The sequence below is a fragment of the Cavia porcellus genome, unplaced genomic scaffold, assembly GCF_034190915.1.
Source record: "Cavia porcellus strain 051 isolate PalLab524CR breed Dunkin Hartley unplaced genomic scaffold, mCavPor4.1 scaffold_5, whole genome shotgun sequence".
NCBI classification, from domain to species: Eukaryota; Metazoa; Chordata; class Mammalia; order Rodentia; family Caviidae; genus Cavia; species Cavia porcellus.
The window spans coordinates 48,062,215-48,081,049 of record NW_026947488.1 but is presented as its reverse complement, the minus strand read 5'-3'; the positions used below and the strand labels follow the sequence as shown (position 1 = coordinate 48,081,049).

General features: G+C 47.3%; 1 protein-coding gene across 5 annotated transcripts in view; it reads right to left on the bottom strand.

The window, feature by feature from the left end:
- Nucleotides 1-18,835, bottom strand: part of Slc23a2 (solute carrier family 23 member 2) — a 108,208-nt gene that overhangs the window by 24,721 nt on the left and 64,652 nt on the right. For 4 of the 5 annotated variants that reach the window (XM_063248736.1, XM_063248735.1, XM_003476600.5 and 1 more), the window contains exons 5-8: nt 17,539-17,696; nt 8,687-8,775; nt 7,617-7,687; nt 6,334-6,515 (exon numbers count right to left, since the gene is read on the bottom strand). In XM_063248736.1, the coding sequence (XP_063104806.1) occupies nt 6,334-6,515; nt 7,617-7,687; nt 8,687-8,775; nt 17,539-17,696 (500 nt within the window). The remainder of the gene's footprint in view (nt 1-6,333; nt 6,516-7,616; nt 7,688-8,686; nt 8,776-17,538; nt 17,697-18,835) is intronic. The other variant, XM_063248737.1, reaches the window with a different exon arrangement.

Genomic DNA, 18,835 nt, shown 5'->3' with positions numbered 1-18,835 from the left:
CAACACTACCAGACAATGTCAACATAATTATAATGGGGAACCTCAATAATGTACTGACACAAATAGCCAGATGAACCAGACCAAACGGAGGGAAAAAAATACAAAAACTGAGCTGAACCAAACCAGCACAAAATACACATTCTCAATAGCACATGAGAATTTCTCCAAAACACACCACATGGTATTCCATAAAGTATGCTTAAGCAAATGCAAAAGAATCATAACTATTCTATACATATTACATATAGTACAATAAAAATAAAAATCAATGGCAAAAAAGCCACAGAAATTATGCAAACACATGAAAATTAAACAACACCTTCTTGAATAATCAATGGTTCTCAAAAGAAATCAAGGAATAAATTAGATAAGAATCAAACGATAATGCCAGCACAATGTACTAGAACCTCTGGGACACAATGAAAGCAGTCTTAGGAGGTAAGTGAGTACTTGTGAATAGTCTACATAGGAAAATCAGAGCAGGTCTAAAGAAATTACCTAATGATGCACTTCGAAATCCTAGGAAAACAAAAACAACCCATATCCAAAGCTACTAAAGGAAAGAAATTATACAGATCAGAACAGAAATTAATGAAATGAAGACAAAAAAAAAAATCAGTGAATCAGAGAGCTGGTTTTTTTTTTTTTTGAAAGAATAAACAAAATAGATAAAGACTTAGCCAATCCTATGCAAAAAGGAAAGACCAGATCCAAAGCAATACAATTACAAATCAAAAAGGAGAAATAGCAATGCTCTGTGCCAAAATTTGTATTATTAGCAAGTATTTTGAGATCATGTAATCTAACAAAATGATAACAAAATGGAGAATTAGGAAGAAACGGATAGATTCCTAGGTATATATGAACTACCAAAGCTGAACCAAGAAGATACAAGACTCTTTAATAATCTAGTATCAGGCAGTAATACTGAAGAAGTAATAAACTACCAGCTAGGAAGAGCTTAGTGTGGGCATGGCTGAGGCAGGAGGATCACTGTAACTTCAAAACCAGTCTGAACCACACAGTAAGATCTGTCTAGGAAGGAAGGAAGGAAGGAAGGAAAGAAGGGAGAAGGGAGAAGGGAGGAGGGAGGGAGGGAGGGAAGAAGGAAAAAGTCAAACCAAGCCAAGAAAGAAAAGAAGGGAAGGAGGGAGGGAAGGGAGAAAAAGAAGGCAAGTCAAACCAAGCCAAGCCCAGGCTCCAGTGGATTCACTGCCAAATTCTACAGGAGTTTTAGAGAAGGTCTGATGCCTGTAACTCCTGACCTCAAACTTTTCTTGAAATCAAAGGTGATGGAAGATTCCCAAAGTCATTATCCTTATTCCAAAAAAGTACCCGACCAAAAAAGAAAACTAACTACAGGACAATTTCTCTAAAGAACATAGACATAAAAATCCTCACTAGGATAGATACTAGCAAACAGAGTGCAATGAGTCATTACGACCAAGCAGGATTCACCCCAGGGAAACAGGGATGGCTGTGTTAGGCCTGTGTCTAGATGTCCCCTCAAAGCCTCATGTGGTCACAGGTGGGGCTTTCAGAGGTGGTGGCTGAGGCTAAGGGTGTGTGGTTACCGAATTAGTGGGCTGATTAGTTTGGCACAGTTCTAGGTACAGACAATGGGAAGCCCCACCTGGGCTGAGAATCCTGCATCCTGGATGGAATAACAGAGGCAGAAAGAAGGCTTCTGCAGTCACTTGCTGCTGCACTACCTCACTGCTTTGCTGCCTGCCTTCTGCCGGTCATGAACTGTTTCTCCTCTGCCACGCCCCCTTCACCTTGGAACCGCCAATTCTGAACGGAAATCTCTATAAACTGTGAGCTATATTAAACCCTTACTCCTTTGAGTGTTGGGTATTTTCTTAGCAGCAACAAGATCCAAAAAAACTAAGACTATATGACAAGTCAATAAAAGTACATCAACAGAAGCAAAGACAAAAATCACATGATTACTTCAATTAATGCAGAAAAAGCCTCTGACAAAATCCAACATTCATTCACACTAAAAACTTTCAGAAAGTTGAGTGTGGTAGCACACGCCTGTAACACCAGCACTTGAGAGGCTAAGGCAGGAGGACTGCCGTGAGCTTAAGACCAGCCTGAACTGTACACCAAGACTGTCTCAAAAAAGAAAAAAAAAAGAACAAAATCTTTCAAGAAAATAGATATAGAAGGACTTTATATCTTAATCCGATATAAATCATTTACAATAAACTAACAGCCAACAGCATATGACATGGGGAGAGGCTGAAAGCTTTCCCTCTATAATCAGGAACAAGACAAGGGTGTGTGCTCTCGCTACTACAGTTCAATACAAGTCTTGAAACATTAGCCAGAGCAATCAGGCAAGAGAAAGAAATAAAAGGGATATGTACAGGAATGTAAGAAGTCAAATGATCATTATTTGCAGATGACATGATCCTCTACATAGAAAACCCAAAAAATTCCACTAAGAGTCCTAGAATTAATGCTCAAATTCAGTAACATAACAGAACACATAATCAACCCACAAAAATCTATATATATTAGTATATATTTCTATACAGCAATAATAAATTCTCTGAGAAATTAGGGAAACAATAATTTTCAAAATAACATTAAGAAAGGTTAAATACTGAGGAATTAAACTAGCCAAGGCAGTAAAAGACTTGTACCACAAAAACTATAGTACTCTAAAAAAGGAGATAAAAGAGAAAATCAGAAAATGAGAGTGCCAGGTGCAGTGGGGACTGTCTGTAATCCCAGCACTTGGGGAAGTTGAGGCAGGAGGATCTCCATGAGTTTAAGGCCAGCCTGCAATACATAGTGAGACTCTGTCTCAAAAAGAGAGAGACAGACCAACAGACAAACACAGAGAGAAAGAGATTCCCTTTTGGATAAGCATAATGAATATAGCCCAAATGGTCGTACTTTGAAAACTGACATACAGATTTGTAATACAATCCCAATCAAAATACCAATAGCATTCCCCACCAAACTACAGAAAAATCATCCTAACATTCATACAGAACCAGATGAGACCTAGAATAGCAAAAGTAATCTTGAGCAACAAGACTAAGGCAGAAGGCATCAGAATCCTGAGCTTTGAGTTATACTATAAAGCAACACTGACAAAATCAGTATGGCAGGCAAAACAAAACAAAAACAGACTTGTAGACCGATGAAAGAGAATAGAGGATGCACATTCAGCTGCCTGATCTGAGCCAAAAACATATGCTGCAAGAAAGATGGCCTTCTAACAAATATTGCTGGTGGGGAAAGTTCAATATCCAGCTGCAGAAGATATCTCTCTCTTTTTTTTTTTTTTTTTTTGTCTTTTTAGAAGATATCTCATCATCTACTAATTTAAAATCAAAATGGATTAAAAAGCTAAATATTAAAATAAACACTATGCTAGAAGACAGAATAGGAAAAACTCTTGAAGATATATGTATAAATAGGTAAGGATTTTATAAACAGTTGTATAAGAAATAATACCAAGAATCAACAATGCAATCATAGTAAAGTTAAAAAGCTTCTGTACCGCAAAGGAAACAACCAATAGAGTGAAGAGACAACCTAAAGAAACTTGTCAACTATTCTAAAGGACTCATTCTAGAAGACTAGAATCAAGAATATATGAAAATTCTAGAAAAATTAGATTCTTTCTAAAATGAAAGACCCAATCAAAAAATGGGCAACTGAGATGAACAGGCTTCTCAGAAGAAATACAAATGGCCAAAAAAAACATTAAAAAAAATGTTCAATATCTCTGGCCATTACAGAAACGCATATTAAAAAGTGTGATATTGTAACTCCAGAAAAGAATGAATCTGATTAAGATAATCAAATGAAAGATGGCACAGTACAAGAGAAAAAGAACCCTTCTATATTATGGGTAGGAATATAAACTAACAGCACCACTATGAAAATCTGAATGGAGATTCCTCCAAAGGCTAAAACTAGAAATTCCATTTGACCCAGCTATTCCCCTTCTAGCAATTTTCCCAAAAGAATTCAAGACATCATTTTACAATGATTCACGCATACCAAATAGCAGCGCAATTCACAATAGCTAAATCCTGAGCAGCCAATGATATACAAACAATGGAGTACAACTCTAATATAAACAGGGATAAACTTGAATTATCTGCAGGAAAATGGATGCACATTGAGACCATAATGTTAAGTGAAATAAGTCAGACATACAAACAAATACTGCATTGTTTCTTTTATGTGAAACTCAAAATAGAAATAAAGAGCAAAGTAAGAGACAACAGAAAATATTGAGATGGAGGGAGGGGGAAAAGGAAGGAGAGGAAAGGACTTAAAAAAAGAATTTAAACCATGTTCTATGTAGGTGCCAGCTCCTCATGAGGAATGTGATCATCATGTGCTACAAACATGTGCTAAGACAAAACAGTAACACCTACCCCCATAAAAAGTCGCTGTTTTGGTGGTGCTAAGGATTAAACCCAAAGTCTTCACGCTGAGCTACACTCCCAGCCTTTTTTTATCGTGAGACAGGTTCTCACTAAGTCAGTAAATTGTCCAGGCTGGATTTGAACTTGTCTCTCTTCCACATCCCAGAGAGCAGAGCTTGCATGCATCACCACACTCAGCACTGAAGTTTCAATGCACTCATTGTCTAACCATCTGGGGGAGAGCACAATGGCCTCTGACAAGGTTCTTGACTGTTTCATGGTCCTCGGGTGACCATTCTCTGGGCTTTCCTCGCTTATCCACAATGCAACAGAAGACGTACCAGGAGCTGGGGCCAGTATGGTAAGCAATTTAGGGGCCAAGTGCCTGCCCTCACAGCGGTTACATGGCACAAAAAGCTTCAGAAACCGAAACTCACAAGAGCAGAAATGGAAAAGCTCCACAGAAAGATTAACAAATAAAGCTGAGGAAACTGGTGCAAAGAGATGCCAAGACAGGAAAGAAGGGAAGAGTTCAGAAAGTCCAGGCAGGAATGGAGGGAAGGGAGGCAGCTGCAAAGTGACTCATTCCCCACCTCACCTGCCTCGGAGTCCAGATGGAAAGAGCTCAAGTGTAAGGCCAAGAGATGCGAACAGCCTCACCGCACCAAGAGCCAGCAGGGGAGACTTGGAGTGTCACAACCGTTACACAGCGTAAAGGCTTCCGGGAAGTCTAGCTTGTGTCTAACTGGAGCCTCACAAGGAGAAGGCTGCACACATCACAGAACCAGCAACAGTCAGGTTGGAAGAGGAGGTAACTGGGAGACCCTGGTGAGCTGCTGGCTGAGGATGGGCAGCAAAGACTCAGAGGAAAAAAGCTCCAGGGCTTGCTCTGGAGCTAGAAGCTGTGAGTGGGGAGTGAGGCAAGGCTGGCACAGAGGGTGACTGACTTGGGTTTTTGGCTTATGCAGCTGAGTGCAGTGGGTCACCTGTAAAAGGAGGTGGACAAGAGAAGGAAATGGGTTTGGGGAAGTGGGGAGGGAATCCAAAGCATGGAGTCCTTTATTTAAAATCTGTGGAACAGCATGTGGAAAGGGCAGGCCTGGAACTCCCAGGTCTGAGCGAGCGGCAGAGGCCGCGGCATCAGCTGTCTGCCCAGGGCACCGTGAGAGGAGGCCAGCCAAGGCGAAGGCAGTGAGGAAGAAGAACACTGAGGGTTCAGCTCTGACAGGTCGGCCCCAAGGGGAGGCCGGGGGGAAGTCTGTGTTGGCTGTTTAGGTTTCTTGGGAAGATTACCTATGCTTTTGGGTTGTGTGCTGTTCTCAATCTGGGTGAGGCGAGGTGGTGCTCTCTGGACGGCAGGTGCAGCCTCTCTCTACGCCCCCATTTTCTTCTTCTCATCCTAAATAGCCTTGCCAGAAGCTGCGCTCTGCTGATGTGACCTCAAAGGACCAGCTTTGGCGTTTATCATTTCTATTTGCTTCAAATGTCTTACATGTTTTCCTAATTCCTTCCCCCACTTTCAGCAGGCTAATTTTTAATCTTATTTTTCTAGTTACTGGTGACAACTTCTTCATGTATTTTATTTGCACCACCACCATCTTACTTCCTTACCAAAGCTTAAAACTATTTAAGTCTCCCTAAATCTGCTCAAACTGCACATCACTGTCCAGCCTCTGGGTCTAAAAAAACCCTTGAGCTATTCCCTAATATGAACTGAATAAAGTTTAAAGCATCACAACATTCAGAGAGAGAAAGATTCCTTTTCTTTCTAACATGACTGTTCCAGGCAGGGGACGTGACTCAGTGGTATAGCACTTGCCTAGCCCTGGATTCAATTCCCAGTACTGCTGAAAAGCAAGCAGTCTGTCGCTCGGCAGTGGTGGGGAGACCAGGCTCCTCCAGATTCTGCCAGGAGTCTGAGAACACTCACAGCATGGCGATGCCCCAGTGCTTCCCTGCCCTCTCTCCAGCTGCCTGGAAACCGGAAAGGCCGATGAGGGCCACAGTGGGCGTTATGGTCAGTGGCCCTATGTATCGCAGCAGAGCCCCAGGTAGGCCAAGGAGCCCGATGACCACTTCTATCAATGAAGACATGATGATGGCACCCTGGATCTGAAAGAGATGAAACAGACACAGGAGTGAGCTATGTGGATGTGAAACACTCCGCACATCATCTGCAACCATGACTAACGATTCTTCAGGCCAGCAAATTAGTCCACCACAGGTCAGGCATGACAGCTGGCAAGTCCACTGGGACCACACTGAAGTTTCAGTGGAATAAAGGAGCCCAAGCAAACTTGTTTGTGACATCCGTGAGGGAAGAATGACAGAAAGGGGCACTGGACACAAGGCCTTTTTCCACTGATAAGTGAGACAGAAAAATTCCCATTTGAAACACAGTTCAAAACCAGTCTTCCAGGAAAATGACAGTACTTGGACTCTTGGCTTTAAAGAGTGAGCTCCTAGAGCACATTTAAAAGATAAAATTTTGGGGTTGGGGATTTAGCTCAGCGGCATAAGCGCCTGCCTTGCAAGCAGGCGGTCGTGAGTTTGATTCCTGGTATCGATAAAAAGGAAAAAGACAAAATAAAAAAAAAAAAGATAAAATTTTGCCAGGTGTGTGGCACATACCTGTAGCCAGCACTTGGAAGACTGAGGTAAAAGGATTGCCACAAGTTCAGTTTGAGCTACACAGTGAGTTCAAAGTCAGCCTGAGCTATGTAGCAAGACAGTCTAAAAATAAATATAGATAAAATTTCTGAAGGAATGTCTCTGCCGTACAGAACCTGTGCTAACCTCTACCAATCTCAGGGGCCCGGAAAATACAAGCATACAGTTAGTTTTTCTTTGTGGCTGGCGGCTGCCAGGCACTGCTCTTGTTTATGTGCGCTTTGGCAGACAAGTATCTGTGGTGTTTCAACAAATACAGGCTACTGTTGGGGCCAGCAGGACCTGTTCTGTTGTCCCTCGACAGCACAGACAGCTCCTGAACGAGGGCCTGGGCCGGCAGAGCTCGGGGTCTGCAGGAAGAAGGGGGCAAGGCAGGCTGCAGCTACACAGCCACAATATGTTTCGTTTCATAATGAAAATACACATTTCATGGCTGGAAATGTGAAGGCCGTAGTAAAAACAACTGCAATTCCTCAGGCACAACAGACTTGAAGCAGAGAAAAAACACAAAGAAGCTGCAGATGGACAGCAATTGTCCTTTACCTCTCGGATCCGTGGATACCAGATGTGTTCTGTGTGCAACAGCTCTGCTGTTCCATTGGCAACTGAAACATCTTGAAAACAAAAACAGACAAAGGTTTCCTTGGAGTGATGCTGCTGTTTCAGGACACACTCATCTTTTACTCTTTTAGAAGAACTGATTTCCCCCCTGTTACAAGTACATTGGTGTCAGTACCTATCCGTAAAATGGAATCTGCAACAGTTGGGCTTGTTGTACTGCAAGGTGGGTCCCCAGCACTAATTTAACCAAATGTCCTCATCCACTAGTGCTCCCCAACGTGGCAAAAGCTGACGGAAGTGGTGCTGCCCTTTACTAGTACCAGCTTCACACAGGAACCAACCTCTGCAAGCAGCTAACTGCAATGTCCGACAGCAAGGTTGCTGGGCTGAGGTGTAAAACCTTAGATAAAACAGAGGGTTCTTTGCAATTCCTAAATCAAATTAATGGTCACAAAGTAACTCCTAGGAGCAAGGAAGGAAATGAAGGCTGGAAAGTTTGGCTCCTAGAACCTCAAAATATAACTGTGTTTTCAGAGTACGACAGGTCTGACTCTGATTGTCCCAAATTTCTTATCTTTTCCTGACCTTATCAGATTCCTTAAGGATCTCTGCAATCCCTAAGGAAGGGGAATGAAAGTCATTTGCAGAAAACCACAGTAGCCAGATCTTAAAAGGCAAAGATGATTCACAGAAGGGATGCTGACGCAGCCAAGAGAGTGATTACGGGGGTCATAAAATCCACTGAAAGAGAGAGGCAGGAAAATAGCACAAATGTTTTTCTACCCCTTTCCCATACTTATCCCTTTCATTAGCATAGAGGAATGAGGTCATTTCTGGCCCTCACTTGCTCTAGGGTTAGGGATGAACGAGTGGATAGAAAGAGAGAGACAGACACGGTCCACAGATTGGAGCATTCTAAGCTGTTTATGGGTTGGTGTGCTCTGCCTAACCTCAGAATGAGCAAACACCGCTCAGGGCAGTGTGTCCAGGCTTCCCTTTTGTCACCTGCATTAAAGGACCCCAATGACATATGTGGAAATAACTGCAATTACCTGTGGTGTTACATTTCCATTTATCTAAAGACAGGATGGCTCGAGCAGGGGCCAAAAATGCAAAAGCACTGGCCTGAAACAGGGGTAACCTAAAAGAAACGAGACCAAAACCATGATCACAGCATCAGGAACTACCGAGGTAGTTCACTATTTGCAGCTTAACAGTCTTCCATAGACACACAGCACATCGTAATGCAGGCACACCTGGAAGAGAGCCCCACTCTGCACCGATCTACGGGCGCTTGCTCCATCCTCCCCTCCGGCCACTCTGCCCCCAAGCAGCTCAGGGGAACCCTGTGATCAGTGCCAGCACCCCAACACCAGCCCCTGCCGTGGCCAGTCCCTGCCATCGCCACCTTTCCCCTTGAGGATGGGGGCCATCCCTAGGAAACATCAGTGCACATCTGCTGTGTCTCCCTCCCCGCTTCAAGCTCTTATCAGTTACACCGGAAAATGACTATCTCCTTCTGGTGTGTCATTTTATGGGTCAAAAACCACTCTCGTCATAAAAGTATTAAAGTCATTTAAGTAATAAAATCATGTTAGTGATTGAGAAGTATCAAGAAGGAAAGCTGTAAGTTACAAAGTGACAGTATGTATCATAAATACGCTAGTATCATAAAAACACTTAAGTTTCCTAACGTATTTCAGAGGGCTGACAAAACAGGCAGACTCCATTAAACTTCCTATCTGTATCCTCAAGTTAAAAGCTGAGACCCTCAAACGCCACCATTCAGTTACATTTTAGGTAATTTATATTGACTTTATGAATAACTTAGCCCCCAAAGACTTTGCCATTTTTTATTGGAAATATACACATCACTTCAGCTAAGCTGTACTGGAGTGGCTTTGTTGCTTAGCATAAGAACTCACTTACTTTCTTCATACTGCTTGGTGGGAAGGTATCAAACTGGTTCCTGCTATTTGCAGGGAAAGGAACTGCAAGGTGCCCAGTTCTTTAACTGCCCCGAGACCTCACCAGTGACAGAGACCCAGCCTCCTTCCCTCGGCTGGGCCAGCAAGACCTGCCGCCAGCAAAACAGACCTGGATGGAAAAGCAGAAGTGGCTCTGGCCAAAGGACAGTGGCTGTTTTTGCAAGGCCAGAGCCCACAACCCCTCCTGAGCCCGATGAGTCAAGACTCCTTTGTCACGATGCCCTCTTGGCAGATTCAGTCATGCAATGAAATGAACTGAGCAGGCAGGATGGGCTTTAGGACAGAGGTGAGCCACACAACACAAACCAGACTCACTGGGGGCAGCCATTCACAGGGCTGCCACCAACCATCCAGTTATAATTACCTGCCTAGGAGCCCCAGCATAGAGCTATCAGAGTGAAACAGGTCAAAGGGGAAACAGCTTGTGCCTTATGCAATCCCGCAGGCACAAATCTTTAGGAACACACTGCAGGGGTGAAGGGGGTGGCACATCCTTAGACATGGTCCAAAGCACACCTGTTTCATCAGTTTCAGACTGCAAGCAAGGTGTCCTTGGGGAACATGTGAGCAGTGAGCCACATTTGGAGAGCTTGTACTTAGAGACACCACCATCACACTGTACCAGTGAGTCCCTGGAAGTGGAAGAAGTCAGGACTGGCTCTGAGTTGCACGCCTCAGTCAACTTCAATCTGAAGCTGATCTCAGCACCTTTCAGGGCAAGTATTTTATGGCTTATCCAGGACAAAATGCCAGGAGAACACTGCTCAAAGAGCCTCCCACGCTGGCTGGAGATCCTGAGCTGCTAAGAGTGGGTGGCACCAGGAAAAGACTCCTAGGATGAGCTGGGCAGGAGTTGCCTGGCTTGCATCACACACTCACTGCTGGGCCTGCACAGGCTGTGGCAATGCCTTTCAGGCAGCCTGAATGAAGTGATCCCAGATAAGTTATGGCCAGATCACATGAGCGTTCAGTGGCGCTTTCCTACATCACAGGCAGGAGCGCTCTTTTCCGGTGGACGCACAGCATCCAGAAGCCCGTCAGTCCTCAGCTCCTCCTCTGCACCCACTGACTTGGCCACTGTCCAAGGCTAGCCTGGTGCCCTTGAGGCTGGGGTTCCACACGGGCAGGGAGACTTGTTTACTACCGCTGCACATTCAGAACCAAACAACAATGAACCGAAGGCACTGTCACAAACGCACCTAGAAAGGAATTTTGTCAACTAGAAATAAGAGGGCAAAGCCTTCCCGATCTGATCTGCTGATTTGTAAGTGCAAATCCGGGAGAGGACACCATTTAAATGAAAGCACTTCATACAGAGATCAGACGATATGCATGTGAATTTCACAGCCAATCCAGATGCAAAGCCTCCTCTGGTACCATCAGAGAGAAGTCAAAGAAACTGAAAAGGTCGTAAGTGCTACAGGAAGCAATGAGCAGGTACAACACATATCTGTCCAGAAACTAAACTGTTTAATGGAAGACAGGAACAAAACTCGTCACAGACAGCCCTCTGCATCTGGCCTCCTCAATCTGTCATGAGCTACCAAAGCCAGCACACAGCCTTCTTTGCAAATGCACACTTGAGCCTGGACCAAACAGTAAGTGCTAAGAAATGTAAGTATGTCTAGCTTTGAGGAAATGTAGTTTTTACCATTCTATCAACAACCACAAGGAGTGTGTGTTCTTAGTGCTTTTTAAAAAAAGCAAAGCACCATATGTCAAAGAAACCTTTCTTAATTGGTAGCATTTTCCTGTTATTTATGGTGTATCTATCCATTCCTCTGCCCAACTCTCAGCTGGACTGTCTGAAAGTAGCTTGCACACCTGAAGTGCATGTCACACTTTAGCAGGCCTCTCTTAAGAATAAGCACATCCTAGCCAGGCATGGTGGCACATGCCTGTAATCCCAGCACTCAGGAGACTGAGGCAGGAGGATCTCCATGAGTTCAAGGCCAGCGTGGGCTACACAATGAGACTCTGACCTTAAAAAAAAAAAAAAAAAAAAAAAAGGATAGGCACATGCTTCTGCATCTTCTCCCTTACCACATCTAAGAAAAGAAGGCTAATAATATAATCTAATATCCAAGCACACTGGAATTTCTCTCATTTTAACCAATGCAATTTGATGGCCTACACAATGTATCAGGCATAGGTGTTTCACGCCGTTACTGTGACACATCTGGACACTCTGAATGTCTCCCTAGGTGGGGATGCTTGCTTCGGGTGGTAACTGCTGTCCCCACCCTCTTCCTTCCTCTATCCCTCATTCTTTAGGCAAGTCTCTAGCTTTCTAGCCTGAGATGGTCCAGGTCCAGTGTGGCCTCTCCTCAATCCATACCGTGACAGACTGCTCCACCAGGGAACCTTGGTTCGTTACAACGGACAGCGGTGGTTAGCAACCAAGTCCTGGGCTCCAGGTAGATCTGCTGCCACGGAGGAACCACTGTTTCTTTCTTTCTTTTTTCCGGTACCAGGGATCAAACTCACAACTGCCTGCTTGCAAGGCAGGTGCTTATGCTGCTGAGCTAAGTCCCCAGCCCTGGAACCACTGTTTCTTAACAATGCCTTTTTTTTAAAAAAAATGGGGATCATAATGACATTAATGATTCAACCTAATATCACTGGTCCTTCCTTCCTTTCTGTATTTTCTCTCTCTTTCCTTTGGGTAATCTCCTTGTTAAACACGGTAGTAACTACTCCAGGCTGAGGGTTTCTTAGCATACCAGACCTTTCCTACTTTAAGATCTGACCAGGTACAAAGGGCACGAGAGTCCGGAGTATGACAAGGTCATGTGTTGATCACAGCAGGTGCAAGTGACTGCCCACATGGATGGAAATTCACCAGACTGTACATGTTGGCAAGGGTACATTTTAATGTAGAAAGCACTTTACAAAATCCTGGCTGCTAAGAATCTTCAGCATGTGCAGAGGAAGAAATGACATATTCCTGAAGATGTCAGGTGTGCCTGACAGTCCCAATACTTAACAGAAAGAAAGGAAAAGCACTTCCTCTCTCCTCGTACTGGGGACTACTCTGTCCTCCACTCCTGTTTTGTGCTGCTTCTGCCAGCTGCCTGCCTAAAGAGGAGAGTGCAGAGGCGATGACGGGGTGCAAGGAGGACGAGTAGTTCAGAGCATGGGATGTGCCAGGCAGTGGGACATGAGAGTCAAGATCATACATATCTGTATCTGTATCTTTCAAAAGAACCCAGTCACTCTCCTAGTCCCACGAACACCAGGACTGCTCACAGTGTGACATGAAAGGAGACAGCCCAGAAGGGAGGGTGGACAGTAGCCTCGGGGAGCCCAGCACCCCTAGATAACAAGTGGGTGATCTAGGAGGCACTAGGGACTCAAAGGAGCTGCATCAAATGCCACTATCAGCGTCTGATGGGCTCTGCGACAGGTTCAGGGGTCAGGGTGCTAGCTGTGTGGCCACGGCTCACACCCACTCCCTGCCACACAGGTAAGGGTCAAACAGTTCCACCAGGCTGAACCCCGCCACCTCACCTGCCTCCTTCCTTCTGGAGGGCTTGAGTGTCGATGAGGGCCAACAGTCTGCAGGGTGCACTGACACTCAATACACCGTCATCACTTTACACCAGCAGGAAAAGAGCTATGAGAGAGAGGCAGCTCGGCCAATGCCAAAGTCCCAGGGCAGGTAAGGCAGACCTGAGCGCAAAGGTCTGATGTGGCTGGCTAGGGCAGTGCTGCTGTTCAAGGTCATTCTCCCTGGGAGCTCCCTGGCCTCTCACTGTAATGTACTACTTAAGCATTCTTTCTTAGGGAAGTAGCTGGTAAATTTTTTATTTGATGGGGAAAAAAATACCAGGCAACCTGCTATTATGTGCCTGCTTGATACCATCTACTCAGGGACTCTGGCAAAAACGCTCACCCTGAGTCATCTATAGGCCTCGCTCCCTTTCCAGGTTCCAACACATAAGGGAAACTAGAAGCAGATCAAACACTATGAGGACTCACTGGGACAAACCCAGAGGGTGGGACGCTCTGTGACCAGCCTCCCTGTGACTGCTTCAAGACTGAAGAGACACTGTAAGCTAAGGCTCCACAGGAGCCCAACTGAATGCTGGCCTGGAGAGCCCACAGGGACAGCTACCAACACACCTTAGGACAAGTGGTAGCTAAGCGTAGAATGCACAGGAGACACTAGCAGAGAACAGCTTCTCAGATACCAACGACAGCATCCTGGTGATGCAGGGGGCCCTCATTCCAAGGTAAGTGTGTATGGGCCCCACACAGATACGTGTGTCTACCTCCTTCCTTCACCAGACAGGAGCTCAATTTAGGACCAGATTTAGGACCTGCTAAGATTGAAGAAGGTAACCGTGTCTCTCCTGGGCAGGACGGTTGCAGGCTGACTGAGCCTGGGGAAGGGGGTCTCTGAACGACCCTGCCCTGACTGCAAAGTGTTGGAAAGTTTTGCACTAATTTCCAGAACAAGCCAAATGACTGCTGGGAGGGACAGCACGCATCAACAAGGACGAGGACAACTCTCCCAACCTCCTACAAGTGAGCTCGGCAGGGAAGGTGCTGCAGGCAAAGTGCAAGGAAGCAAGGTCAAAGGAGAAGGAAGAAGCAGGAGTGAGGAGGCAGAGAGAAGGAAAAGCAACTACCTGAGAAGGCCCCAGCCCAGCAGACAGGGGCTCTGGGAAGTGAGTAATCACGCCACCCAAGTCCCACAAACGGTGCTGAGATTCATGAACACCACTTATAAAAAGATGGCGGTGACTCCGGAGCAAAGAGGGGAGGGCGGAGGGCAGCACACAGGGTGACGTCTGCAAAGTCACACGTCTGCGACCTTGCTGCAGTTCCCCCACCGATTCTGGCTGCCTTCATGGCACAACAGTTTCCAGGCCAGCCCAGAGCCCATGGGACAGGAAGACCTGGTCCAGCACAAGGTTCTCCCAGCTCAGAGTTCTCAGGCTCCCTCAGAAGCAGGGGTGACAGTCGGTGCTCGGGGCCCACTTACCCAAGGCACCCAGCGCAATGACTGTGATGACAGCAAGCAGCAGAGAGATACACAAACACACAGAATTTACTCACAGCAGGAACCGTGTCATCTGTGAACCTGCCCAGAAATCATGAAAGCTGAAACAACTCCTGCTGCTGCTCTGAGCCTGAGAAACCCCAGCAAACCCACACAGTTCGCCTGTCAACCTCAGTGGGGACACTGGGGATGAATCCCCTCTCGGCTCCCTCTGCCCTCGCCTCCTACAGGGAGCCACCCTTGCACCCCTCACTCTCTGTTCACTTGATCCTGTTTCTTTTTTTTACCGGGATTGAACTCACGACCACGCGCTTGCAAGGCAGGCACTTATGCCACTGAGCTAAATCCTCAGCCCCCACTGATCCTGTTTTGAGCAGAAAATAAATCCACAGGCCTGTCAAAATTCACGCCTTATGACAGCCCATGCTACACACATTTAGTGGAACAAATGGAAGTTGAATGAAAGCCTACAACCTCTTAGGCTATTTGGGGAAGATTATAATAACCTACAATAATACAGCAGGTTGTTAAAATAATAGGGATGCCTCCGGCCGAGATGACGAGGTCACCTGCTCCCCTCAATGCTGAGTAGCTGGGTCTCCTCGCTTCTCCTCTGCCACTGCTGAAACCAAAGTCTTTGAGGCGCAGGCTTAGCTAGCGGGTCCCCGCCAAATTCCAGCCCATCTGTCCAATGGAGAAGTCCCATGACTCACTGTCACTTCCTGCCACTATGCCAGGGTGGAAAATGCTCCCTCGGCCCTTTGAGGCTGAGCACCCGCTAAGTCTTCAGGGCCTGTCTCTACCGCCACCTGCTTGTGACCTGTTAGTCTCCAGCAGGGCAACAAGGCCTTCATGACAGTGCTGCTCCGATACAGTACGGGCCACGCACTTCACCACACACACTGATACTTCTGCTCACTACCTGCGGCACAGACAGACTAGGTATCCGTGGCACCAAGTCAGAATTCTCTCTCTTCCTAGGCCAAGAGTGAGGTTACCTGGGTGAGGACACCATGGTCCAACAGCCACAGAAATCCCAACATCCCCAGACCAGCATTTCATGGACCTACCACAGACGCCCTCCCCTGTGCATGCATGGTCAGCCACTGCCTGCTGCATGACCAAGCCCATGGCTGCAGTGAGGGGAAGCAGAGGCCCTGCTGCTCTCTGTGCCACAGGGGACACAGTCATGCCTTGCTGGCACAGGGTGCACCCCCTCACCCCCAGGCTCCACATTTCTGGTCCCAAACCAACCGGCAGGGTGCTAGCTCCTTGACCTTTGCTACGTCAGCTTACTGCCTTGAGAATGGAAAAGGGACTGTCCTGCCAGGACCCAAAGGACATACCCAGAGTCCTCTTAGGTCCCTCTGCTATGTAACCTTGGACAACTTTGTCCAAGAGGCTCCAGTATGGGTGGGCCCAGGCATGGGCATGGTGTCAGTGCAGAGCTGTGCACAGGCCAGACATCACTGCAGCTGAGGTATCTCCAGGCTGCTCTTTAGGTCAGCAGCTACTCCCAGCCAGAGGCACTGTCTGCACTGCCACATGGACTAAACTCCCAGTTCACTGGCAAACTGGCGGTTCAGGGAAAGAACCACTTCCCCAGAGGCCAGTGCCCTGTGCTCAAAGTGAAGCTCTCATGCTGGCCTTGCAATGGAGAGCCTTGAATATAGTAAAGCACAGAGATGCTACCACACATTTAATTGCTTGGCTAAAGTACTCCACGGAAGGCTTGGACCTCCTCAGTCACCAGCAGGTAAATGACAGCCCCTCTGCCCAGCATCGTGATGGTCAGCAGCCTAGCAGGGCTGAGAGCCTGAGAAGCCCAAGGACTTGTAAGCCCTATGGCTCTCCATCAGTGGCATGTACAGGGGCTGTGGGAAGCCCTCTCGGGACATCACCTACACTGTAAGAGGAAACCCCAGCACCACTCACTACCACCCACAAGGGTGGGACTCCAGCTGATGAAAACGGAGGCCATGGCTCCAAGGCTAAGAGCTGTGTGCCTCTCACTGCCACCTCCCCAGCAAGGACGCTGAAGCCTGACTCGCATGGTCTCTTAACAAGCAAGAGAGAAAACAAGAGAGCTCATGCTAGGATAGTTCTGCCAGTGCAGGTCCCCACTCCACCCTAGCACAGCACAGCTGCAGGATAGGAAGAAGGCAAAAGCTAAGGGACAGCGGAGAGGGCAAGCTCGAGGGAGGCAGGGGAGGATCCCCTAGCCCTTCCTGGCTGCTCCACTCTCACAGGGACGCACAGGGAAACAAGCCAGAGCCCAACATCAAGGAGGCTGCCCCAGCCAGCAGAGAGAAAAGATGCAAACTCAGAGAAGGGCGCATGGGAGTAAGCCATGGTTCAAGAATGAACACAAGATGTACTCATGGGAATGCAGGGGGCAACTGGGCATGTGCCACAGGAGGGAGCACAGGCCAGGAATGGAGGATGCATGAGGACTGCTGGGTAGGAAGCTGAGATGGCAGGACGTGCAGAGCAGTGGGAACAGGGCTCAGCAGTGCAGCTGGAATTGTGGAGGGACAGAGAGCAAACAAAGGACAGACTGAACACCAGGCCCATCTTGGTTTGAACCAGGAATGGAACTACACAGCCTGGCCAGCCCAGGAAGATGTGGGCAGCAGGGTGGAGTGCAGCGTGGGACAGAGAGGAGTCCTGGAGGCTGTGGACCTGGGGGGACAGCCCGGGAGGGGGCAAGGAGGACCAGCAGGGGACAGGGGTCAGAGAGAGGCTGAGTTTCCACATTGTGTAACTGGGAGTGGGCGGTGCCTTTCAGCAAGAAAAGAAATATGAGAGGAGCCCTGTGGGGTGGGGAAGACACCAATGGCCACCAGGACACTCCCATGCCAGCCGCCCTGAGCTGAAGGCTCACGGCGTGTCAGCATCCCAGTCTCACCTGCATCCAAACGTGGTCTGTAGCAAAGTCGTGATTCCCACGCAGAAGAAAATGGTCCCAATGAGCTGGCTGGTGGCCCACTGGTCATACCCCACACACATGGCATCCGCCAGCAGAAAGGGCACCGCGATGGTGCCACTGAAGCAGGTCAGATAGTGCTGCGGGAGGGAGGAGAGACAGAGAGGGACAGGGTGAGGCCTCCTGCTTCTCCCACCTTCACCTTCTCCAAAGCTTCCTATGGCACCCACAAGGCCTTTTCTCCTCTGCCCTATGAACGCACGCAAGTACTCTTATATTATGGAAATAAACTGAAGTTACCCACACTGTATTTCTGATTTACTAGTATTTTATAACTACATCTTCAGGATCAATATTCTGTGGTTTTTCTGTTTGTGGGCACAGTGCTTTCCATCTTTCCTGTGGTCTGGCAGGGTGTTTTGAGGTCAGGAGAGGTTCAGGGCGCAGTGAGTGTAGGACTCATCCAGGAGAAACCATGCTCAGCTCCTCCTTTGGGGACTCCTCCCCACTCCCTGTGGCCCTGGCAGAGCACACTCCTTCCCTGGGGCTCTGGGGTTATTTCTGTCCTGCAAACATCCTGCATTTCCTCTACTCCTGCCCACGTTTCTCACACGCACTGCTTGCAGCTCAGAGCCCAGGTGCTTCTGGGCACAGACTGGACTGCTCAGCGTGCACGAGTATGTGTGCCAAGAGAAATGGGACGCAGATGGGGCTCTCACTCTAATTAAACTAATGGAGACTTCCACAGCCATCAACAGCAGAAAGCACTTCCCTTGCACCTATTTTGGAACTGTCAGCCAGGGTAAGTTGTTTGCCAAGGCACACAGCTTCTGTGGCCCCAGCCATCCTTCCCAGGACTACCCCCTGCCCTGCCTCCAGGGGGCCTGAGCTCTACAAACCCAGCCATGGCGTGGAGGGAAGCACAAGTGGCCCCACTCCCAAGCTGACAACAGCTTGGCCCCTGAGACCATCTTTACGGCTTCTGAGAAAGCTCAGAAGAACCCACTGCACATGCTCCAAGAAGCAAGAGTAGAAAGTCAGACTTAAAAGTCAAAGCTGAAACACAGAGCAGTGCCAGCCAGGAGGTAGCACTGAGGAAAGACACCCACAGAGGTGCACTGGCACCTCAAAAAACTAAAACTAAAACTACAAAAAAAAAAAAAAAAAACTAAAACTAGAAATAACATTAGACCCAGGTACTCCCCTTTGGGGAGTCTTCCCAAAAGAGTGAAAGACATTGTACTACAGTGGTGCAGGGAAACCTTAGGAGCAGCCTCTG